A 26,465-nucleotide genomic window follows, 5' to 3' on the forward strand; every position below is an offset into this window, starting at 1 on the left:
TTTAAGTACACATTTAAAATGTCAGCATGAATTAAATGTCACCACATGCCACATTACCCAGTAAGCCAGTTCCTTTATACAACATCTGTGAGCTGGAGGCGAGACTGCTCAACCAATGGCAGAAGGGGTTCAAGAAACCTTTTTGAAAACTGTCATTATTTTTGCAGTTGTGTTCGGTGACACTAGTGGCACAAAAATCCCAGTTTGTGCATACTACGGTTCATTATATCAGTTTGTGCATACTACGGTTTTCCTCTGATGAGCTTGAAACCCAGTTACAACTGACACACAGGTTTTTTTCAAGAGCAGCAGCCATTACCGACAGAATGAGAGCTTTTCAGTAATGTAGAAGGAATGTCAGGTAGAATTAATAGGAACAATAAATAAATAGAAACAAAAACAATCTACATCTGTGTGCTCAACCTGGGCACCCTTATGAAAAAGAAGCACATTTTCGCATACTTTTAAAAATAGTAAATATTAAAGAAATAATTCAATTTAAAAATATATACTTGTAAACCAATTGTACTGTTTTTGGACACTTAATCACATTTTAACTGAAATAAAATGAAATGGTATTTGTGTCCATTTATATTAAATGTAATAAGCCCGAAATTAAGAGCACTCTTTTTTTAACCCACTTAAGTACACCATTATATGTGATTACTTCTGTTGTCTATGAAATATGGTTAAAGTTTAACGCTGAATGTACTGAAAAACATTTATGGTAAAACAAAATATACTTTAATGTGGTTTTCGATTAAAACTTTACAATATAGCACATTTAAAATATATTACCCTGAAATGTAATATCAAATAACACACTAGAGTTTAAATTATAATCGAGTACTTCATATTAAACTAAGACTTTTGATTTGACATTATTACAAAGTGCACTTTTTAAAAGTGTACTAAAATGTATTAAGAAACACCCATGACAGTGTACTCTCTTAAGTGGTATTTTATTGCATTAATATTATCTTATCTGCAAGTACTTTTTAATAAATGCACTTTTTAAGATTTGAAGAACACTAAAAGTGCACATTTAATAGAATTGAACACACTTCTTTTTCACAAGGCCCAGATTCCAGCTCTCCAATATGATCACGCAAAACAGCATATTACTTTTTCATTCAAAATCCGAACTTCTCCGGTGAAAGTCTTTTATCAGTTTCTACAAGTTTTCTTCAGTGCGCCCATGTTTCTCTCTCTAGCCGTACAGACATTCGGTTGAGCCCCAAAACTGTTGTGTTCTAAGCTCTTTGTCTTCTTATAAAAGCATGCAAAAGCTGGACATCTACATACTGTGACTTCAAGTTGAGCCCAGGTTTCTGGGAAAACATGGCGATGGTCAGTTAGGAGGGAACAAACCCTCTCTGCTTTGGCTTTCTCAGCCTAGTCCTCCCTGGGCAGGAAAGTCTCGACAGTCCATCAGGTCTCCCACAAGTCTACCTCTCAGCACTGATCTTGTATCGCAGGACGAAGTAAGCGATCAGACGAAGCGATACAAAGAAGATGCCCAGTACAATGAAGTCCAGGTAGAGGTTCGCATCTTCAACATCCAGCTCCTTCAAAATGGCTTCAGACTTCTGGAAGTGGCACGTCTCACCTTTGTCGCAGTGCAGGTCTTCACGGTCAAGTCCGTAGATGGACAGAATGACTCCTTCAAAACCATATCTGAAAGCATTTAGAAGAAGACCACTTAAGATATACTGGTATCCTGTTTTGCTGTATTATACAGGTCTCTGGAATACTTGATTCTGATTGGTCAAACACAGCATTGTGCTGCAACTATTGTCAGATATTTCCTATTTTAACCACTATGTACATCTCTCTTACATGGTTTCTACATAGTTTAGTTTCTTTCATCCTACAGCTTTTTTCGACTCACAAAATAAAATAGTTTAAATTTAGATCAATATCTTGATCATTTATCATCATGATAAACCTTTTCTACACTGTACATTATAACTTACATATTAAAGGACAACATAAATCACATTTGTAGCATATTTAATTTCCGCAACGAGTATAATGCACTTGCAGATTATATCATATTAATAAAATAAAAGGCTACTAAGTCACTTTCATGACTGTTTCTTAACACACTTAAGCACACATTAAGAAGTACATTTCAAATAACTGTATTTTAATATAATTTTGCAATGTTTTTAAGAAGTGAACTTTTTGTGTAGATTGACATGGTAAAGAACATGAAAATTATTTGATTATTATTTTAACTGGAGTGTTTTTTTGTTTGTTTTATATTACTTTTAAAGTTGACACATTTTAAATGTACTAAATTGAAAGTTCATCATTACAAATGTGTAATTATAAATATATTTAAATACAAGTTTTAATACAGATTACATTTTTGGTTACCATAAATGCTTGTCAGTGCATTCTTCAGTAACGTTATACTTTAAAGCAACACTGTGTAACTTTTTTCTGTGTTCAGAATTTGCAAAATGTATTTAATGAGCGAGTACATCATAAATAAACTCAATCATAAATTCATCTACCAAACCGACTTTTTGTCTTATCCCAAATCAATACGGTACATTTATAATAAGTATTGTTATAATTATTTTTGTACTATTGTAGTCTGTTCGGGTCGTCACCTCTGCGGAGTAACACATACCTGCGTGAATCACCACGGACATAAACTTGTTTATTAACCACTAGAGCGCCAAAATGCACATAGTGTTGCTTTAAATATAATTCAAAGAAAATAGAATTATAAAATTACATTTATAAAATGGATAGTTCCGGTCCTTGATTCTGATTGGCTGAACCACATTTGAAGCTTTTGTAAGTTACTCTAAAAACATACACCCTTGTTTACGTTTGCGTGTTGCTTGGCAACCACTGTGCTGCAACCACAACTGATTCTAAGGAACTACACTGTTTGGTGGAAGAATACTGTTTTTATTAATATCATTAAACCTTATTTGCTCTGTTTTATTTTATTTTTGATTTATTTTAATTTCAGATGATACATACTTAAGGTAATTGGTGTTCCTAATTTCAAATAAACCAGCAGAATGAATTCGGCGCATACAGTAGCCTATCTATCACAACTCTATACTGAGTCTTAGCTACAATAAACATTTCCTGATGTTGCTTTAACTTACCTGACATAGGAAATGTATGATATCCATTGGAGGTATTTTGGAATGGTGTCAAAACTGACAAAGAAACCTGAAAACAGCAGCACGGGGATGGCTGTCACAGGACCGACAAAAGTTGCTACCTGTCAAAGAAACACAAAGCTGCATCATTATATCAACATTAGGCAAAACATGCATTTTCTATTAATGGCATCGAAATTTATTGATAATGATTTGAGGTATTTACTTGTAATGAGGTGGATGCTGCTCCTATCAACAGTCCCAGTGACTGTGCAACCAGTGACGTGAGTGTCCCTAAAGCCAGGAAGAGTATGAAACGAACTGCATCTGAAGGTTGAGATGTCATCCAGTACACTATACTGCAGTAAGCCACTGGGAACACGATCTGTGAGGAAGAAACGTTTGCTCAGATTGATCCTTTTCTGAAAGTATTTTGAAGTATCTGTTTTAGAGAGAAGACTGACAATCTGAATATTTGTCCATAGCATTCAAAACAATTGGAGAATTTTACTGATTGGAGGACATTTCTGATTTCTGACCAAAGATACCTGAAAAGCAAATCTGCTTCGAGCTCCAATAACACGTTTATGCCATAACCATCTTAGTGTTCCCCCTTTTCTGATTTTTGTTCTATTTTTAACCTGTAATGTTTCCGTACTATGAAGAAACCCTGCTGTAAATCTTATTTTGTGAATCATCATACTGAGCACAACAACCAAGCATGCAACTTTTCAAACCACACGTTTTCTTTTGTTCCCTGTTACCTGAAATGGGACGTCCGCCATTGTTTTGGCCAAGTAGTATGCCTTTAGGCTGTACCAGTAATTTAGATGTTCTCTCAGAAAGACACCCATCTCAAGAGGAACTATAATAACAATCAGAAAGAACAGATGAGCAAGGATAGCATGTTATTATCAAGTTAGTGAACGTGTGTGTCATAAAGAACAAAATGGACATTTGTACACAAACTGTACAGACTCACATGTGAGGACGGTGGGCATCAAAGCTGCGAACATGAGGAACAACATTGAGAAGAACAGGAACCCGGAATTGCTAAGGACCTTCTTGGCCTCGTTGCCGATGCCCAGGTATAAAAGACCAATTAGAATTCCAATGCCCAGATGAGACATGATGCGCAAATGTGTCAACACCTAAATGAAGAAAAATCATGTTCTAATCAAACCTATGTTCCTTCCGTTTTCCGTTATATACCCACATTCATGTGTCAGTCAGCACTGAATGGCTTCTGAAATGCAGCTTAGTTACTGAATTTGAAAATAATACGAATTTAGGGAGCAAACAGGATGCATTTCTTTTCATTCTAAATTGAATTTGAGTGGGATTAAAATATAATTAAATTCTGCTGTAAAATGGTATATGTGCTAGTGTGTATTTTCTAATATGTCATTTCAGTTAAAGTTTCAATATACCGTAATCATTTATTTAAAAAAAAAATAATAATTATATATATATATATATATATATATATATATATATATATATATATATATATATATATAGATATATATATATATATATATACATATATATATATACAGTTTTTAATATTCATGCACACAATATGAGGTATTTTCAAAAACACTGGATTAAATAATCAATGTATGAAAATGCATTTGTATTCCATTTATGCAAAATTCATTATATTTCATAATATTTTTACTCACCATGGTGGAACACTTGACATATATATATATATGTGTGTGTGTGTGTGTGTGTGTGTGTGTGTTTGTCTGTGTGTGAAGTTTATTTTCAAAAACAGATAACAGTTTTTTTTTTTTAATAAAAAAAAATCATGTTTTTCATTATGTTATCATGTTTTTATTGCGTTTTATTGTGTTAGTTAGCTAGTATTTTTTAGTTATAACCTTTTTTTCCCCCCATTTTTACAAAATAACTGCAGTTTGATTGAGATTAATTGAATGCACATTGAAAAAAACATGATTTTTGAAAATTGTTAAACACTGAGTTATCTGTCTTGGCAAATTAATTCTTTAATATATACTGTATATATATATATATATAGATATATATATATATATATATATATATATATATATATATATATATATATATACACACACACACACACACACACAATATCTTTGTACAACAATTCAGTAATTTTCAGTGAAAAACACAAAATTTTAATCCATGACCTCACTACTAATATTAGTTATTATGATTATTATATTACTATATGATAAGCTTAACGTCTGTTTGTGTTGCATAACATCTGATGATCTTTATGTTGTATTTGGTTTTTGTGTTTGTTTTTCTTATCTTCAGGGTGGGGTTGATGTTTTGCTTATCTCTCATGATGCTGAGAAAAGTTCTCTTGAAAAGGATGCGAAACTGCGTCAGGCAGCTGGCAGAGAAACTATGGCAACCCTCTGAAGATGAAGAGTCCTGAAGAAAACAGGTTAAAATATTTAATTTATTGACTGTTAGGAAAAAAATAACACCGTTGTACCTACTTTACCCCTAAAGGGTGCACATTAGTACCTCAGAGCAGTAATATGTATTCATAATAAGGTAGTAATATGTAATCTTTTGGTACTTTTATGAAATGTTTAGGGGTAAAGAAGGTACAAAATTGTCTCTTTAAAGGTCTTGCTCCAGTGACAAGCTGTTGTACCCCTAAAGGCAATTTTGTTTTTTGTTTTTTTTACAAAAAAGTGTTGTATTGTGGTTATTCTGATGTTATTTTATGTGTTGTTTGATGACTTAGTGTATTTCTACATACCTCATCAGAAGGTCTGTGCCACAGGAAGGGATAATGGACCCCATTACCATTCATTTCACTTTTGTAGTCTTTCTCACACTTGCTCTCCTGAACGGCCTTCACCAGCCGAGCCGTCTGGTCACCGTATTCTCCAGAGGCCACCTCCATTACTGAAGAAATGAAGAAAAACACTCTCAGACTCAAAAAGACACCTGTACTGAGAATACAGATGTGGTTAATTTTTTTCACTCTCTCTATTATTCTCACAGTTATTTTAAAATGTGATAAAATTTCAGAATATTATACTGTTTTTATTGCATTTTCAGTCAAATAAATGCAGCCTTGGTGAACATAAGAGATTTTTATCTTTTCCAAAAACATTTAAAAAAATCTTTTAAAAAAAGTATTTTATAACTTCACAGACTGCAAATATTCAAGGGAACATTAGCAAATAATTCTAATAATAATTTATTTCAGTGATTTCCAATTAGATATTCTTAAACTACTGAAAGAGTGTTTTTTTTTTTTTTTTGCAATTTGTGTGTGTGTGTGTGTTTGTTTTTTTGTGTGAATGTGTTTTATTGTGTTTGTTTAAAGAACTGTGTCTGTGTGTGTGTGTGTTTTTGGTATGCGGGGTTGTGATAGGTGGGGCAGTTGAGTCCCAGTTCTCTGAGATATGGGATTAGGCTCGATACTCTTCCTCTGTAAATACACTGGCCTTGACTGAGGACATACAGCTGGGAAAAAAACACCAAGAATGAGGTGTAAGAGACAGCAATTCACATAACAGCATGTATTTAAAAATATTCAAGTATAAATTTTAAAATCGTGATTACCTTATCGAAGAGTTCAAACACTTTAGCACTGGGCTGATGAATTGTGCATATGACAGTTCGACCCCCCTGAGCAAGAGCCTTCATCAGAGACACCACCTGGAAGCAGGATGAACTGTCCAGTCCTTCAGAGAGAGAGAAAAAAACAGAGAAAATGATAGTTAGCACCTTCCTGTGGCTGGAGTCACAGCAGTAACAAACATGATCAAGCTGCGGTGCTCTGTAGTCCTACATTATGTCCCAATTCCCTTCTCCCATCTCTCTTTCCAAAAAATTACGATCTATCATTCCCATTCAGTCAGTCACGTTCGGCGTCACATCGGAACGAACCGACGAATTGGGACGGGATGTCTCCATTCCCTGAAGAAGGGAACGGAGACGTCACGTCCCAATTCGAAGGTTACATACATAACCAAGATGGTACTTTTCATTCTAATAGAAACAGGGGCAAATATAATGTATTTTTTATTATTAAATTATATTATACTATATTATATTGGGTTATTATAGTTAACTAACCCTAAAATCAAAAACGGTCTCAACTATACAAAAAAAAAAAAACTTTTATGGAAAAAAAGTACAATTATTTAATTCCAGCTAGTTGCCATGGCAACATTTCTCATTTTCATTTAGTTTAACTTAATTTAGCTTATTTTTAGATGTACTAAAACAACTAAAACTAAAACTTAAATAAAATATATATATAGACATAAAATATATAAACATAAAAATATTTTAAAAATGACAACAAAACATAACAAAATTATAAAAACTTTAAACTTTCAAAACTTCAAAATTATTTACATTTAAAATAAAAATAGAAAACAGAATAGCAAAATCTAATACAAAATATTAACTATAACAACACGTTTAATGATATATTATATCACATTTATAAAAGGCTAACTCTGTTTTATTTCAGCTAGTACAAAAAATAAGACTAAAATGAAAACAGAAAATATAAAAACTAAATATTGATAAAACTTTAACTGTATGTTATTAAAATATTAAAATAACACTGATATATTATATTATATTATATTATATTATATTATATTATATTATATTATATTATATTATATATTGGGTTATTATAGTTAACTAACCCTTTAATTAAAAGCTGTCTCATCTATAAACAAACAAACTAATTTTTATGGAAAAAAGTACAGTTATTTTATTTCAGCTAGTTGCCAAGGCAACATTTCTCATTTTCATTTAGTTTAACTTAATTCAGCTTATTTTTAAATGTACTAAAACAACTAAAACTAAAACTGAAATAAAAACTATATATAAAAATAAAAATAATTTTGAAAATGACAAAACATAACAAAATTATAAAAACTTTAACTTTAAAATTATTTACAATAAAAATAGAAAATAATAAAAAAACTAATTCAAAATATTAACTATGACAACACGTCAATATTATATTATATTATATTATATTATATTATATTATATTATATTATATTATATTATATTATATTATATTATATTATATTACTTGTAGTATATAACAATACTGCATTAAAACTATGGTGCTGCTCAAGTGTGTTTATTAGTGGGCCAGACAAGGTTAAAGAGATGAGATTAGATTGTAATCTTCACCTCTCTCTGTCAAGGCATATTAATTATCACAGATGACAGAGACACTGCTGGATAAAGTGGAAGATTAAGTGTCTATCTTAAAGTACAGGACAAGGCTGTAGCCTTCAAAACAGCATAACATCACTGCACATGCTGCACACAAGCTTCTGACAGGATGCTCAGCTAATGCATTCCTTTGAGGCATGAATGTGTCCTATTTAACTCGGTGACATCATATTAACGATAACGGTGCTGCTCTTATGCAACCTATAGAAGCTAGCCAAAGCCACATGGCCTTGACTTCCATGAAGGAGAATCTGTTTATCCTTGTATAAGCATGGTTATTGTATAAATGCGATTTATGAAAGTATCGTTTTATGCCAAAATGAATTTAGTTTGCCGCTCTCCAAAGAATCAGGGAATCGTTTTTGTTCTTAGCAGGCAATCCCAGAGAGGAATGAAGAGCTTAACAGAGCCCGTAGAGACCAGGTCTCAACCATCTAACAGTATCCCAACTGGGCACAGCCTGTAAGTGAATATGCAATACTGCATTCACACGTTACAAGGACGTAACAGAGAAACCTCATGGGTAAGAGATATATTTGGATCAGGAACGTCACATATAGTCCGCCTCATAGCCATGCATTTGTGAAAAATAAATAAAACAAAGATTACAATTGCAAAATGCACTAGCAGTTTCTGAGTAAAAATTGTAAACCCTACACTATTTTTCTTAAGTATGGAGGAGGCTCACCTCGTGGGCTCATCAAAGAACATGACGGGTGGGTTGTTGACAAGCTCCAGAGCGACGGCCAAACGTTTCCTCTGACCCCCAGACAGGTTGGATGTGCGTGTTTTGGCACATTCTGACAAACCAAGAGCGGTCAGGATTTCACGAACCTACAACAACAGCACGTATGCATCATCATGCAACGGAGTAAGGACAGCACATGCACACACACATATCTACACTACAATCAAACGTTTGTGGTTGGACTTAAAAAAAAAAAAAAAAGTCTCATGATAATGAAGGCTGCATTTATTTGATATATAAAAAAACAGAAATACATTTAAAAAATGTGAAATATTTCTGGTATTTCAAATAACTGTTTTCAATTTCAATGCATTTTAAAATGTAATTTATTCCTGTAATGCAAAGCTGAATTTTACTCCAGTCTTCAGAGTCACAAACATCATCGTCAATGCTGAAAAAAGTTGTGCTGCTTAACATTTTTGTGGAAACCATGATAATTCAGAAGAACATCATTTATTTGAAACTGAATTTTGACAATGTATTAGTAGTCCTTATTGTCACTTTAGTATAATGCATAATATATTATGTTCTTAAAAAAAAATAATAATAACATTCTGACCCCAAATGTTTGAGCGGCGGTGTACTTGTTTACTGTGATTTCAATAATTAGGACATGCAGGTCAAGTAATGTTTAAGGCACCCACGGCAGACCTTTACCAAAAGTCCCAAAGATTAAGCCGGTCATACATAACTTCACACGCCTCTCACTTACCATTTCACGTCTGCCTTCATCCTTTTCCTGGAGTTTGAGATTAGCTGATACCTGAGCAGGGAGAGTGAGTGATTTAGATCATGATGAGCATTAGCGGTACAACTAAAGCTAACAGAGGGATTTGCATGAACACAACAACTGCAGTTACATGAGATGTATTCCTGTGAATCTAGCAGTGAGAGCTGATTACATGTTTTCTGTTTGTGTATGTTATATTTACCATGAGGTAATGTGCTTGGTATTAATGTGTTTTTTTGGCTAAATATAAAGCTTATACAAAGGCTATATGCAACAAGGGCTGTAAAGTAAATGATTTTAAGCACTTTGGGTGATTTGTACTTTACTACTGAAAGTGTACACTCATACTTTTACACAATAACATTAGCCCCTTTCACACCAGTAAATTACCGTAAAATTACCAGAACGATTTTACTGGGAAATACAAAAATGTGCTGTTTACACTGGCAATGGTATAAACCGTTTTTTTTTTTTTTTTTCTGATAATGCACCATTTACACATCAGTTTCAAATTACCTGTAAATTCTGTGACATTATTAAACGAAAATGACCTCTTAATGGCTGCACCTCCCGGTGGTGTGTTTGTAAACATAGAGGGTTATATGCTTTTGTCCTAGTGACACTGTATTAGACGACTTCAAACCGAACTACAGCGCGGAGTAAATCTGTCATCTGTCAGAATGCTTTGATAAAGATATAGTTCTAAAAATTGTTCTCAATATTAAAGAATAGCAGAGTCCACATCACAACTATATCTATAAAGACAGAGAAACAATATCATTGGAATCACTTTCAAAACGATTTTTTTTCCAGCTCATGAACGATAAAAAATTGACAGCCAATCAGAATCCATCCTGCTGTAATGAGTTTTGAGCAGCAGACGATCATGCACTTAGAATAAAGAGGTGATATCACTCGCTGGTGTGGATGCTAATATCGTTATCTTTATAGTTATCATTCTTGGTGTGAACAGGGCTTTACAACACTTTGATCTGAATTTGTACGTGCTCACACCGGTAATCTTCATTCTGCACGCACAGAGCATCACTCCAGCTATTTACTGGTAATGTTACAACTTCTCATACTGGTAAATTTCCAGAATGAATTTACCAGATTTTTCATGTTCACGCATGATCTCTTAGTGGTAATTTACCAGTAAAGTTTGTATGTGTGAAATAGGATATTTGCAAGGGAAAAAGTTTATTTACAATTTATTTTTATTTATTTTTTTAACCTAAAGGTCCGAAATTCACATCCAAAATTTTCAGACGTTAAAAAATAAATATGACCTCATGTTTTGTCGATCATGTTTACATATTGCCTCCGAAACTTTCATGCATCATGAAAAAAAAAGTAGCATTGGGTTCAAATTTCTTTTTTTTTGGGGGGGTTGGGGGGGGGGTTAGGACTGCAAAGATCTATAGGCTACAGTACCTCCTCTTGAGAAAAGTAGTGTGCTTATTTGTATTGACTGATACACTGGGAGCTACTGTAACGATCTCTGTCTGTTTCATGAAGTTTTGTTTTTCCATTCCCATTTTGCCTGTGTTCCTGGTGATTAGTGGTTCCTACCTAATTATGCACCTGTTTCAGTTCTAGTTGATTACTTCAGTCTGTGTATTTAAGCCCTTGGTTCTCTTGGTTCAGTGTCTGTTCTTGTTAGATTTATATGTGGTCGTGTTTTTTTGTATTTATGTATTAAAAGACTGTTTCCTGGATACTGTTTCCTGGATAGTGTCACTAATGCAGCTCAGTGATATAATTTCAGCAGACACGCACCATCATGGCTTCCTGTACGGTGAGATGTGGCAGTAACATGTCATCCTGCATGATGTAGCAGGACACTTTCCTGAAAGATCGCAGATCTCTGGGCTGCCCGTTAATCAGGATCTCCCCCTTCATGCCTGTTTCCCTGCGTGACAAACACATGTTCAGATATACTGTCTTTTGAAACATTATCAAATCTATGACCACTGTTTCCTGATAAATGATCATGATATCCCAAACATTTCAAGTAATTTCAATAACATTCAACTCTATATCCTCAATGAAAAATACATATACTAAAATGCATTTATTTTATACTAAGTATCCTATAAATATATTTACACATTTATGTACAGTTACTCTTTATTTTAAGGTGTCCTTGTTACAATGTAATTATAGATTAAGGTACTGATTAATACTAATTAACTACATTAAGGTTTGGCTTAGGGTTACTTGGATGTAATTCTGCATAATTTATTGTTATAACAATAGCACATACATATAACATGTGTAACAGCGACACCTTCAAATAAAGTGTTACCTTATGTGCATAATAAATATACCCTGCAATTGTACTTTTGGTATACTAAACTGTTAGTCCGCTAAATTGGAACAACTAATTTTGTGCTTAATGCAATTAAATAGTGCAGAAGTAGTGCTGAAGTCCAAATAAAGATAGAAGATATGATTGTGCAAGTGGAACTATTGCATGAATACTTTACAAATCTTACATTTAAAGATCTTTATTATTCAAAGATCATACAATCCTCATTAATAGTGACATTAAAACACATTTTAGCCTTAATATTAAGAAATGTGCATTGTGCACAAGTAGTACTCCAAATAAAGTTTAATTATAATTTTTATATCAGTAAGTCTCGAGCGATATGTCAGTAAATATGCTAATAGATTTGAATCATACTTCGTAGATAGCAGGCACTACTAGAAGCTTCATATTAAAATCTTCCAGATTGCATTTGTAAACTGATTTGCATAAAAGTGCCCACAAAAAGAATACATTTAAATAAATAATGAAAAGCTTCCAGGAGATGAGACAGATGGAAGCTAAATGTACAATGGCTGTGCTGGATAAGTTGAGCACATAACTGTTAGTGATTGGTGGCAAATTCGGTGCCCCACTGACAGTTGTGATTACAGATGGATCTTCATACAAATTTCACACCGAAATGTAAGATAGTTAGTGTCACATGATTCATGCTTGATGCAGTATGGTATGCTCATACTAACCTATAACCTGCTAGAATGTTCATCAAGGTAGACTTCCCGGCCCCTGAGGGTCCCATGATGGCCACCAAAGCACCGCTGGTGAAGTTCCCAGAGATCCCTTTCAGAAGGGTCTTGTAACCTGACACAAGGTGGAACAGAAAAAGAGGTGGCCCTGTGAGAAACCTTCCACAGTCTGGACAATAAGCACAATGAACAACCTGAGCCGTCCCGCACAATTGTATAATGCCCCTCATTCAGATTCTCCTGATTACATAATGGTCGGTCTGTAATTGGAGGCGAAAAGGGGTATTTATTTGTTCACCATTGGGTTTCTGAAATTTTCCAGGTGAGTGAGATCTTTAGATAAACCCTGTTCTTACCTCTAACTGAACCTTTTGTTTCTAACTTTCAAAGAATAAAGAGCTAATGCTATAACGCGTTCTCCAGTATCCATCAATTTTCTTTTGTCAAGATGTATAATGCATTCTTTACCATCTTACAGCAGCTTTGTGTGCAGATTTGTAAGCAACTGAACATTTTTATCTTCCTGATTCCATGCTTATTGTACACTAGACTGACACTTAAGGTCTACTTAAAATATATGAATTTTATTAGCCCATTGATTCAATTTTGTTGCATTAGACTACAAGATGACTGAATATCAAGATATGTTGTCACATTATATGGCTTTGTCACAATGGGGAAAAAAAAAATTACCTTTAAAACAAATATAATACAGAAAATCATTAATGAAACTGAAATGTGGTAACCCCCCCCCCCCCCCCCCCCCCCCCCCCCAAAAAAAAAATAAATAATAATAATTGTGACAACGTGAGATGTTTCAAACCTGTATAGGAAAATACCTCAATCTAAAAAATAAAAAAAAGAATCTGCTTGCCAAACTCACATTTTAATAAACTATTTGAAATCAGCAATAAAGCTTAACAATGTAGAGTGAATGCTGAGTGCAACTTTTAACAGCAGATGCACTGACGCTGAGAGCAAGAGCAAGAACTGTTGTAAAGATCAGGAATTGACTTTGCCGATTGGTGGCTGGATTTTTAATTTGGAAGTCAAATACTGCAACTGCCATATTGAGTGTTCCAATTTTCCACTTAATTACAGGTAACTTTAAAGCACATTTTCAATGTTTGAATAATCTTCTGTCATGCTTTAAAGAAGTACACTTATTTTGATGTGGTGTCTAACATACATCTAAAGTTAATCTATTTCAAACACTGTACAGAAATTGCAACTTTAAATTTTTTTTTTTTTTTAGCAAGAGCATAATAAAAATTATATTTAAATACATGATACACAAGTTTTAACAGAATAGACACTTGAGTTAATTTTAGTTTACTGTAAATGCTTGTCATCACATTTAGCAGCACACTCATATTTAAAAACACAATAACAGTAATTATGCAAATACATATAAAGATGCACTTAAGTCCTACTTAAGTGGGTCCAATTAGCATGTAAATTATAATACATTTTCAAATTAAAATGCAATTAAGTGTCCAAAAACATTAAGTATATTATTTTAAAGTACTCTTAAGTAATAAGTATATACTTAAGTATATTCTTTTAAAAGTATATGCTAAAATAGCTATTTTTTCCACAGGGTTATATGGCCTCTCTCGTTCAGTACATAAGGTTACAATTTGGAAATGATAACAGTAGCACTATTAACTTAAGAGTTTGCCCTCAATAAACTCCTAATTTGCTGCTTATTGATAGTAGGCAAGATACTGTAGGTAAGCAATTAGTTAATGGTGAATAGTGTTCCCTAATCTAAAAAGCTACCATGATAACTCATGCTATTATGCAGCAAAAACAGGACATCTACAGGATGACCGATTATAACCTGTTATTTATCCAGTAGCTGAAGCTGAGATGTTAATCCATTTGATTGCAGTAGCTGCCAGCTTAATTGGATTGTGCTTAGAATCCGTCAGAGTAATACACAAATACATCTGACCTTCCCTGTCCTCTTTTAGTGCAGGATCCCAGGGCTTCTCTCTCTGATTGTGCACTATAGTAACCCCAAAAATACAGAAAGGTGCATCACATGGTTTCTGAAGTGGTACAAATAACGGCAGGATGATTTTGCCTAGTGCACCTGATGTGCAGCATGTGACAGAAGAGAGAGCTATTCCTGGCCATGAGGGATGCCGAGGTTACTTTGAGGCATGATCAAGTGTGCAAGAAATCGAAATAATATAGAACAATATGCTGTGGCACTGCATTTTGGTTTCTTTTGCACCACCACAGTAGGGGAAAAAAAAAAACAATTCTCTGTTACTCTTATACTCATGTTGCACTGGGTTTAATCAGACGAGGCATATGTTATGCCCCATAACAACATTCAAATCGCTCTGCAAACACAAATTTGTGCCCTGGGGTTAAATGTAAGTTTGGCTAGTAGTCAAATGAAGTGCCTAAACACTTTCACATACTACTCAATCAAATCACCAGCAATGTAATTAATATTCATGTTGATTTTACATAGAGCATGAGAAACAGTTGACCTTCATTATGATTTCAGCTGCTAGAAGCACCTCCTCACAGGCTGGGCTCATATCTTTACTTTTTGTAATGTAGAGCCTGTATTTTATCTAATGACAACTATCCCACAGTAACTTTTAGCTTATATGACTTTGTCTTTTCCAATTATCTATTTTTAACATAACAGCAAGAACATCCTTTTTAACTTGAAAGTGCAAAGCTTCTTCTTTCTTGCATTGCCGCAAAAAAAACAACAACAACAAAACAATCTGTTATGCTGCTTGATGTTGCAAACTGGTATTTGTTTTCATACTATTTTCATTTATTATCATAGTAATAAACACACTGTTAAAGAATGCGACACACACGTCGCGCGGAAATCCTTTAGAATTCAACCAATCTGATGACTTCGACACGCCTGAAGTGTTTCCACTTTTGTGTCCCATATGCATCAGACGTTTAGCTAACGGTCCGTGGGTGTGACCTCTGAGGCTGATACTAGGACCAGAGCCGATGCTCCCTATATGCAAAATATGCAAGCTGCGTAGGGCCCCCAAAACACCAGGGGGCCCCCTTGCTCTCAAAGATGATTTAATTTTAGTTTAGTTTTTGAATTTGTCCAGCGGTTATGGAAACATGAATGATAATTTATTTTAATGCGCTGCGCTGTTGCCCTTGCTCTTGCTTGAGACTAAAAAAATAGTTGAAAGTGTCGTGAAAGAGAAACTGTTTCTCAAGCGCTTTCCGCAAGCACAATTAAAGACGGAGTAAAACACAGACAAATGCGTTTCATTCATTCATTCAAAACCACTCATACCCCACTCATTGGGCCCCCAGAAGTCTAGGATCGGGACTGGCTGGGACTGGGCACACATCACTAACAGCAAAGTAAAAAATGTCAAAATAAAACACCAATGCCACAGAACCAGATTGCATCATGATCGTTCCATGGTATTGCTAGATTTTGCTATGGTTAATTTTAGACATATTTGTGTACACATTTCCCATAATAAAGTCCTATTTGTGGTACTATGCTACGGTAATGTTATCAGATTTTAATTCTATAATATTAAAAAAAAAAATTCTGGGATTGTAAAGGATTTCTACTGTCATAGTCATAGGTACAAGTCTTTGATTGCCTAGTGCGATATGCTTACTGACAGCAAATTAATCGTCTGACTCTGAGTTAAAAGTTCTGACTCTGCCAAATTTGGGTCGCACTCCTACAGTCTGAAACCTTGTCTTGCGTCCACTGAAGAAACAATATGACTGACCAATTTCCTGTGTTGCGCCACGGACCACCGCTCATAGTTTTCCACTAAATCACAATCATACCAATCATGTTAGTCCTTAATAGTTGCTACTGTAAATATTGACTTCACCCCAGGCTACAAGATTGGGTATTGTACATTTTCCAGTAATACATTTATCTTTTTATGCCTTGAATAAAGTCTATGCTTCATATGAATGCCTTAAACTTGAAAAAGCTAGCACAGAATCAAGTGTTTTGTGTGTGGGTTGCTTCTCATGCAACCCGCTTGTCAATGCTGAATCGTGTCTAGATTTCTTGGCTACAATTTATTGTATAGTTATTTACAGTAACTCATTATTTATTTGTTACAGCTCGGTGAGGAAAGCTTCAGTTGGGGTTTGGTGGGAAATAGCTTGGGTACCTCATTCACTGCTTCATTACTATACTGATCAAATGTGCAATTCAAAACAACACTGCTTCCATGCCAATGTTACAGGCAGCTATTTTGGTCTTCCTGACCTATGAAGGAGATCTCATTGGGTAATTGAGCCATCAAGCTATTAGTCCTCCCTGGCACATGCCTCACTTTCTCCCATGCAGCTACTACAACACGAGGGATCAGTCGAGGTAAAAATACCAGAGGAGGAGGAGAGGGACCACAGAGTTCACTTTGCTCTTTTACATGCTTCAGTAGGCTGGGCATAGACATTATTTTCTGTGACATTTTCACCCATACAGGAGGTTACTCAAGGCTTTGCAAGGTTCTTTAAGGGCTTTTAAATGCTATTGAAAGCTCGACCCACATAAACATCGTGGAAAATGTTGTTTTTGGGCATGGCAAAGTACACGCCATAAGAGTTTTAGACTTCAAAATACTGTATATATATGTGACCCTGGAGCACAAAACTTGAGTCTTAAAAAAAAAAGTCTTAAGTCGCTGGGGTATATTTTTAGCAATAGCCAAAAAAAAACATTGTATGGGTCACAATTATCGAATTTTCTTTTATGCCAAAAATCATAAGGATATTAAGTAAAGATCATGTTCCATGAAGATATTTTGTAAATTTCCTACCGTAAATATATCAAAACTTAATTTTTGTTTAGTAATATGCATTGCTAAGAATTCATTTTAAAGTTTTAAGGCAATTTTCTCAGTTTTTTTTTAAAAAATTTTGCACCCTCAGACTCCAGATTTTCAAATAGTTGTATCTCGGCCAAATATAGTCAGATCCTAATAAACCATACATCAATGGAAAGCTTATTTATTCAGATGATGTATAAATCTCAATTTCGATTTCGAAATTGACACTTGAGACTGGTTTAGTGGTCCAGTGTCACTTATATATGAAATTTATATTATAAATTATAGATAATATATTTCGAAAGAAAATATTTAGATGTAAAATGAACGTGTCTTTAAACACTAAATTGCATGTTAATCGCAATTAAATGAAAATGTATTATAACTTAAATCTACATTAAATGCAATTAGCTAAACCTGGACCGAAGTTTTTGATAAATGGCTAAACTTTACTATGAATGTACTGAATGAATGATGATGTAACTCTCATTACTTGTGATGCATTACCCCCAACACTGTACAGTAAATGATGATTGCAATTTAATACATTTAAAATACACAAAATGTAATAATTTAACACATTTAAAATACACATTAAACAAACTTTAAATGCAATACTGAATACATACTAAAGTTAAAATTAAAATCAATGACCTACTTTATATACTTCTAAGTTATAATATTTAAAGTACACTATAAGTGAAGACTCAATAAGTGCTTCAATAACTTCTTTTTTCACAAGGGTATATAGGACACTTTATGTTTGAGTAATGAAGAAAAAATTTAACTGACCCAAATGCCTGTCAAATATGAACTTGACACAAGACTTTGACAGAAGGGTTGTGAGAACTTTTTCAGGTCAGAGAAACAACACCTGAAACAGATTGATCACTCCTGCAGATTGCACTATTAAATTTTCATGACACAATCATCGGCAATAAATCCATAATGTGAGTTCTCAAATTATAACAACACTTTCAAGGAGACCCAAAATTTGGAAGAAATTAGGTCTTCGAAATTTAATGGCAACATCTAGATATAGCGATCAAGATATTTAAACCATAAAATACTCACGGTTATGCCTGATTTAAACTTTGATATTCGGGATCACGCATCTAAACGTGGAAAATAGCAACATACGTCATGTTGCAGAACAGGTACAATAAAGTAAATAATAAATGAGCTCAACTGAATGTTCACTGCAGGTCGACCCTTCCCGGGTATTGTGCACTGGCCTCCAGAGGTATATTATCATTACAATGCAATATATACGGGCAAAGTTCACTAATAATTCATTCTTATACAAAACTAAAATAAAACTTACAAATAAAATGAAAATTATTAAAAAAAAAAATTGGAGTATGAATAAAAATAAAGAAAAAAAATAAAGAGAATAGAATAGAATAGTTCTTAATAAAGCGCCAATTTTTCACTTTAGAAGTTAGTGCATATAGAACCTAGGGTCATGTGATGAAGACAGGAAAATGCACTGTGTAACAGGGATAATTCACTAATGATGGAAAAATGAAGTCATTCTTAAAGTGAACAATCTACATCCAAGATATTCTGACAAGTTACCTAGTGACAGAGCAACATGCCTCCTCCACAAGCATTGCTCATTAGCAGCCTTATCTTCAACGTGCACAGCTGATGGTTTCATCCTGTTCCAGCGCGCCCTCAGCTCTCAGCAGAGGTTACTGGAGTTTATTGACCAATAGTAACCGGCTGTGAGAGCGGAGCTCTAAGCTCAGGCCCGGTTTCTATTGCAGTCAAGTGATAATGAACAAGCTGAAGTTGCCCATCACTCTCTGTACCTTTTTGGTGAAACAAAGCTGTTGATAGCAAGTCAGATAGACTTTCTTAAAGTCATCATGAAAACAAAATTGGTCCTATATATGTATTTTCCTAACGCATTTCCTACGAATGATGCCTCGGTGAACATTATTCCACAGATAAGGTATTAGAACAGCATATTACTAATAATATTATTTCTGCAGTATGGAGTATGTCATGTATATGTGTGAATTTCCTGTATGCATTAAATACCTGATTGTGGCACTATATTTGCCATAATGTGCAGTGCACAGCAAAGCACACTGCATGGGATATTTGTTTACGGCAATGAATGCACTCGACCCAACCTTTCATCTCCAGTGTCTCAGATGATGTCTTTTGTCTAAAATGTCTTTTTCTGAACTCATTCTAAAATTTAAAATGCAAATTAGTATTCATTTCCGAGATGAGAACTGAATGCCATTTGTGTAATTATACATGAACATGAAGTCATGTGACAAACATATTAAGTCAAGGTATAAAAACAATGTAGAAAACAACTGTGAAATGTTAACTGTTGCACAGTTCTTATTTTATAGTATGTAGGACACAGTCTATTGTTTAGTAGGCTACTACTCAATTCCAGGTCTATGGCTTTCTCAAAATATTTCACCAAAAGGTAACTTACTTTTATTTTCTTAAAGACAAGTTTACTACAGAATGTACTATTAAGCATTTATGCTAAATTAAAATATACTACACTCTAAAGATGCTGGGCTGCTTCAACCCAAATTTGGATTAAATATGGACTAACTCAGCTGTTTGAATTTTTGAACTGGGTTTTTTAACCCAAAAGTTGGGTGAGCGCATATTTGACCCCAAGTTGGGTTGAAACAGTGTATATATAGTATTGTGTGTCATATATTACATGCATTTAAATAGATTTGCAATTACACATTTGAAATTATAAACTTGAACTTTTTTGCACATTTAAAATATATTAATTTGAAATGTATTACAATCGAGTACTTTACCAGCCAGTCACTTTGCATGTTAGTACAGTTATCCTATTTTGATGTGATTATTTTGACATTAATAACAAATCTATCTTTTTTCTAAGATAAAACTTTCTTATTTTTTAACCACTCCCCTCAGATAATCTACTACTTCCATCTCAAATGATTCTCAGTGAATAAAATAATGTTCCAGCCTGAACACTTATAGAAGTTTGATGGTTGATGCATGCAGTTTCATGCAACTCGAGGTTAGCTGCATGAACATTTAAACTTCCAGTTGGCTGTGACGCCCTTATAGCATTTGGATTATTTACCATATAAAAAAGCTTATGTTTAATATTCATAATTCTATTTCAATGCATACATTTAATGCATTTCAATCACATATTCATATTCAATAATGAAGTTTTTGTTAACCTAGTTAACTGCATCAAATGACATAGCATAGCACATCAGCTGACAATAACACATCAGCTGCATAAATGCTTCAGTCTCGTTGGTCAGCCTCAGGCTCTGAAAGCTTTGATCGCTGCTCTAGTCAACAGGATCAAATCAGCCCTGTTCTCATCTGCTCCATACTTCCACTATGTGACATCATCATGGTTCTATCCCTGATCATTTCATGACAAGATGATTTTATCCATGCCCGGCTGTTTGCCAGTCCAGAGCATTTGCTGGCTGTTTCCGATGCTATATGCATGATATGAAGGCAGGGCTGTGTGTTGAGCACGCTGTTCTTTTTGGAGAAAGACAAAAAAGCTGATGGCAATATAAGAGGATTGAACCAAAGTCGATGAGTGAGCCATCAGAACGATGAGCCTGTTGACTATGGGAGCTGGACTTATGTATATTTCATGACACGAAGCGACACTGGAGTGTGGCACTGAAGTTTCACTGAAACCTGCTTCTGTACTTCAGGCAAAAGTTTCAAACTGTAATTATTCACAATGCAGTACAATTTGAATGACAAGTTCAAACTGACTTCGAGAGGAATAACTGAACCAGAAATGAAAGATTTTCTTTCATGTCATACACAACCTGCACACTATTATGTATAAGGATTTTTCCAAGGAAAATTATCATTTATGGAGGCCACTATAAAAGCGCCATATGAAAGTAATCCATATGATGATACTTTTTATTAATTATATTTATTACATTTATTAGGAACAAATCTAAAAATAATAATAATCATAACAATAAAAGGTGTTCACATAAAAAACTCTACTCTACTGAAAAAAGAGCTCTAAAAATATATTTACCAAACAGTGCAACATTTCAAGCAGCCAGGTATTCATGTGGCACAATGATGAAGTTACATTTATTAAACATTTGTTTTATTTTGGTTTCTAAAGACTAGTCAGAAATCATTAGATTTATCTGAAAGTTCACATTCATTCATTCAGTTAGTTAGTTATTATTAATTAATTATTTTTATATGTTTATGTTATATTTATTTATTTATTTATGCATGCATGCATGCTTATCAGGATAAACACCTTTCTATGTGTGATAAGAATAAACAAACTAAGTGCCAAACACTAACAGCTATTCATTGTTTTTATTAGAAGGCCTAGGTCACACTGAGCAGTGAATAAACACATCCAAAATAGCTTTAGGGGAAAGATGACAAAATGTGGTAAAAACAACAGATTGCGCATCTTGAAGGATGAAGACAGCCCATCTCTGGAGCTGAACTCTGCCCTCTGCTCAGGCTTGGCAGCTCAGGATTTACTGCCAGCGACAAAGCTGCTGCTGCTGAACATTCGCCTTGTCCAAAAAACTTAAAATCAAATCACAATCCAGATGGTGAGCCTAATGAAGACATCACCGCCCGTCAGTAAAACCCTGCTCCTTAAGGTAAAAGTAAGAAGAGCAAAGCCAAGGCAAAGCGGACAGCTGGGCTGTTATGTCAGCCTTAGTGCTTAACTTATGAATTCCCTTCTGAGTTATGCATGGAGGCTTTCGAAAAGGACTCTTCTGGAGCCAAAGACTAAACACTCTTGGTGAAATGCATACTCTCTATATCACTGGACAATTCATGTGCCCTCGCTTTCTATTCCCACTCAAATCAATCCAATTCCCAGAATTTGTACAACAGAAAACCAACAAATCCCCTAGAAATGAATTAAATTAAAAAGTTTAGCAAGATGATTTTTTTTGTTAGTGCAGATATTTCCTTTAAAATCCATTTGTAGTGTGCTTTTAAAATACATTTTCTAGACATAAATTTGCAGTATGCATATTTGTTTAAAGAAAGCACAATAAATAACTGTTAATTTTGGAAATACAATTCTTAAACACATTATTTACTTGGGTGTGAACAGAATGTGATGTTTTTGGACGTTTTCAGTTTAATTCATATGCTACTACTTGAACTTTAGGGTAGCACTTTATTTTACAGTCCTGTTCCTCATGTGCATACTATGTACTTATTATAGTAATTACAATAACTATGTAATAACTAGGTACTTACCATGAACCTACCCCTAAACCTAACCCTACCCCATGTAGTTACCTTGTATTACCAGTACTTTCTTAGATAAATACACTGTAAGTACACTATAAGTACATGTAAGTACACGTACTGTAAAATAAAGTGCAACCAACTTTAGAGTGCTTTTTTTTACCTAATTACATTTATATGTATTTTAGCTTACTCTTTATTTTAAGGTGTCTTGTTACAGTGTAATTATACATTTATGTACTGAGTAATATTAATTAACTACATGTACTTACTATATGGTTAGGGTTTGGCTCAGGGTTACTTGCATGTAATTATGCATAATTTATAGCTTTTATTATAATAGTAAGTTCATGTAACGTGTAACAAGGACACCTTAAATAAAGTGCTATGGTATGTTTTTTTAAAAATATATGTAGTTAAAAGTGTACTGCTGAATATACTGACAATTATTTATAGTAAACTAAAAAATACTTTAATGTCATTCTATTGAAACTTGTATGTATGTAACATGATAAAGTTTTAATTTATTTAATATTAACTTAAATATTGAATAACACTGCTGGTAAAAACACAATCAAGTACTTACATTTACTTTTTAGTATGCTAGTCAACAAATCAAAATAAGTGTACCTTTTTAAAGCACTCATTTTAACCATGTTTTAAAGTAAAACTTTTAATTTGACATTACTACAAGGTGCAACTTAATTGTGCTTATAGTGTACATAAGTGTGTTAAGAAACAGTCATGAAAGTGTGCTCTTGTAAAGTACACTTAAGTGGCCTTTTATTTCATTAATATTATGTGCAGTATGTTTTTTAAATTTTTTTCAGCACTATTAAGTGCACTACTTATTCACAAGGGTCTCTCTGAACTCATTAGAATTCTGAAGTAAAACCTGAATAGTAATTCTTTACTTTCATGATACATCTGCAGTGCTTCAATGATTGGAGGTCACACCGTACCTTTTTTTCTCCACCACGGTCCTTCAGGAACTGAGTACGAGAGATCTTTGAATTGGATGTTTACTGCAGGTCTGCGGGGGAGATAGGAAAAGCGCTGGGCCTCGGTCAGATTGTTCTCTACTTTCTTCAGGTGTCCGTGTAACAGCGGCGTCTGCTGACTGGACATCAGTTCATCAATGGACACGCACACAGTTCTGGGGTCTAGCATGAGATCGGGAGGTCCATTTGTATTCTGAGGGAGGACAGACAGAGCGCTTATGTAACACACTGCAGCCCAGAGGGAAAAGACCTGAGGAGTTTGTACTGAGGACAACAAACGCTCTGCTGAAAAACTTGAGATGGTCAGAAGACATCAAAGGTTTTTTTTTATTTATTTTTTTCAATCAAAAGTCACACTGAAAAGTGTACAATAAAGAAAGAGATGACACCACAAAAAGATGACTACTGAATACTGAGATAAATAATTGCAGATATCATAAAATGGCATGCTATTACATATACTACTGTGATAATAATAGTAATATTTTAATAAAATATAATTCATTCCTGTAATCAAAGCTGAATTTTCAGCATCATTACTCCAATTTTCAGTGTCACATGATCCTTCAGAAATCATTCTAATATGCTGATTTATTATCAGCACTGGAAACAGTTGTGCTGCTTATTTAATTATTGATTGATTGATTGATTGATTGATTGAACCTGTGATACTTTTTTCATGATTCTTTGAAAAAAATAAAAGTAAAAAATTACAGCATTTATACAAAATATCTTTACTAAAACTATTTACTATCACAAAACAAAAAGAAGAAGAAGAAAATGGTTGATGAAAATACAACAGGAATAAATTATATTTATATTAAAGTATATTAAAATAGAAAACCATTACTTAAAATAGTTATATTTCACAATATTAGTGTTTTTTGATTAAATAAATGAGACTTCTGTATTAAAAAAAAAGGAAAAAAATTCACTGATCCCAAACTTTTAAACAGCAGTGTGTATAATAACATACTATTTTACATCTATAAACTATAAATTATTCATCTTATTATATCACTGTAAGCACAGTGGTTTAACCACGGTATTTCATACCATATCTGTGGTGTTCAACAATATTTCCATGGTATATTTTGAAGTACCATCAAATGACCATGTTATTGCTCTCTAATAACATCACTGTAACATGATGGTACAACTCCATGCAGCAGTTTAACCTGTAAATGCACTTGATTGTTTATTAAAATGCACATTAGGGTTGCAAATTTGAGAAAGGTACAGTAGCCTTTATTAATAGTTCATCAGTGAAACGCATGCTAAATTTAAAGAGAGACGACCTAATCCGTCTCAGGCAGATGAGGTTACTATCGGGCAAAGCTTATTCTAAGCTCTGGGAAAACTGTACTGCCCAAATGTCACTTTAATGCAGTAATGTGTTTTTCATATTAAAACTGGATGATGTAATATAAAAGATATTAAAATCCGCATCATCCTCATCCTCATCATCACGTATGAAATTTTAATCATGTATTCCTTTTGAGCAAATTTAGTCCCGACATTTCATTTTGAAGGGAAATATTTATTTTGCAAACTAAGGATTGTGCATTTGCAATAAGCCTCGCAGTCTATGACAACAGGAAAGTACATTGATATATAAAGTCGTCAGTGCGTGAGGGTTACTCTAGTTCATTTGAAATGCACACATCACTGAAGCATGTTTTAAACATTGAACATTTGAATGCAGCTTATTAAGAATATGTTTAACAAATATTAAATCTGATCATTACATAATAATAAAAAAAAGTGTTTAAAAACAAGATAAAACATAATCTTACCATTATGATGGAGTTGGTCACTGTAGTATTGTTGACTGAAAAGGCTGCCATAAGACATGCCATTCCTGTAGAATGTGCTGCGACAGACTCCGCTTGTGGGCAGTGCAGTGACATGTAGCATCAGTTTGGCGCTGAGCTCCTCTCGCCTCTGTTATTGTTTACACGCGAGCTACCTGCGCTCCGTGTTTAGAGGGTGACGTCACAGCAGCGGAGGGCGAGTTCGATACACACACGGCGCGTTTTTGCGATGAAACCAAACGGAACGCGCCGGAGATGTCTATCAGGCGCGTTGTTTTTTTGTTTTTTTTTTTTAAAACTGAACTGTTTTGATAAAACGTGACGCGAGACGCCACGCACAGAACAAGTGACTAGGCTATAACGCAAATGTCACGTGCAACTATATTTGGTCTATAAACTAGAATTAAAAATGTAGTAACTAGTAGCCTACTCTATGTGCATACATGCATTAAATCAAAATGTTTACCAAAATGAATCCTACATTATTTAGTGCTATAATGTATAATGTAGTGCTGATATATGATATTGTAAATATATTGTAAATTACCCAGAACCTTTAAACAGAAATATAGCTAATACACTGCTCAACTTTTTATTCTATGATGCAGAATGCACAGATAACTGTTTTAATGCACCCACTCCCTCTGGTGGCTGATTACTCAAAATTACATTTTACTGGCAGAGAAGTGAACAGCCATCATCATACTCATATAAATGTACA

The 26,465-nt window shown here is 34.0% G+C and overlaps 1 protein-coding gene across 1 annotated transcript; it reads right to left on the reverse strand.

The window, feature by feature from the left end:
* LOC109075575 (ATP-binding cassette sub-family G member 1-like) lies at positions 1-26,029 on the reverse strand. The gene is made up of 15 exons (XM_042738893.1): positions 25,727-26,029; positions 23,892-24,123; positions 12,854-12,971; positions 11,618-11,750; positions 9,821-9,871; positions 9,049-9,194; positions 6,711-6,834; positions 6,505-6,611; positions 5,896-6,052; positions 5,459-5,558; positions 4,114-4,284; positions 3,896-3,996; positions 3,358-3,516; positions 3,135-3,253; positions 1-1,677 (listed from the first exon to the last, which is right to left on the reverse strand). Exons 1-15 carry the CDS (start codon positions 25,838-25,840, stop codon positions 1,449-1,451), a joined length of 2,061 nt encoding a protein of 686 aa, XP_042594827.1. The 5' UTR covers positions 25,841-26,029; the 3' UTR covers positions 1-1,448.
* Positions 26,030-26,465: the final 436 nt, after the last annotated feature.

The sequence above is a fragment of the Cyprinus carpio genome, chromosome B15 (genome assembly GCF_018340385.1).
Source record: "Cyprinus carpio isolate SPL01 chromosome B15, ASM1834038v1, whole genome shotgun sequence".
Taxonomy (NCBI): domain Eukaryota; kingdom Metazoa; phylum Chordata; class Actinopteri; order Cypriniformes; family Cyprinidae; genus Cyprinus; species Cyprinus carpio.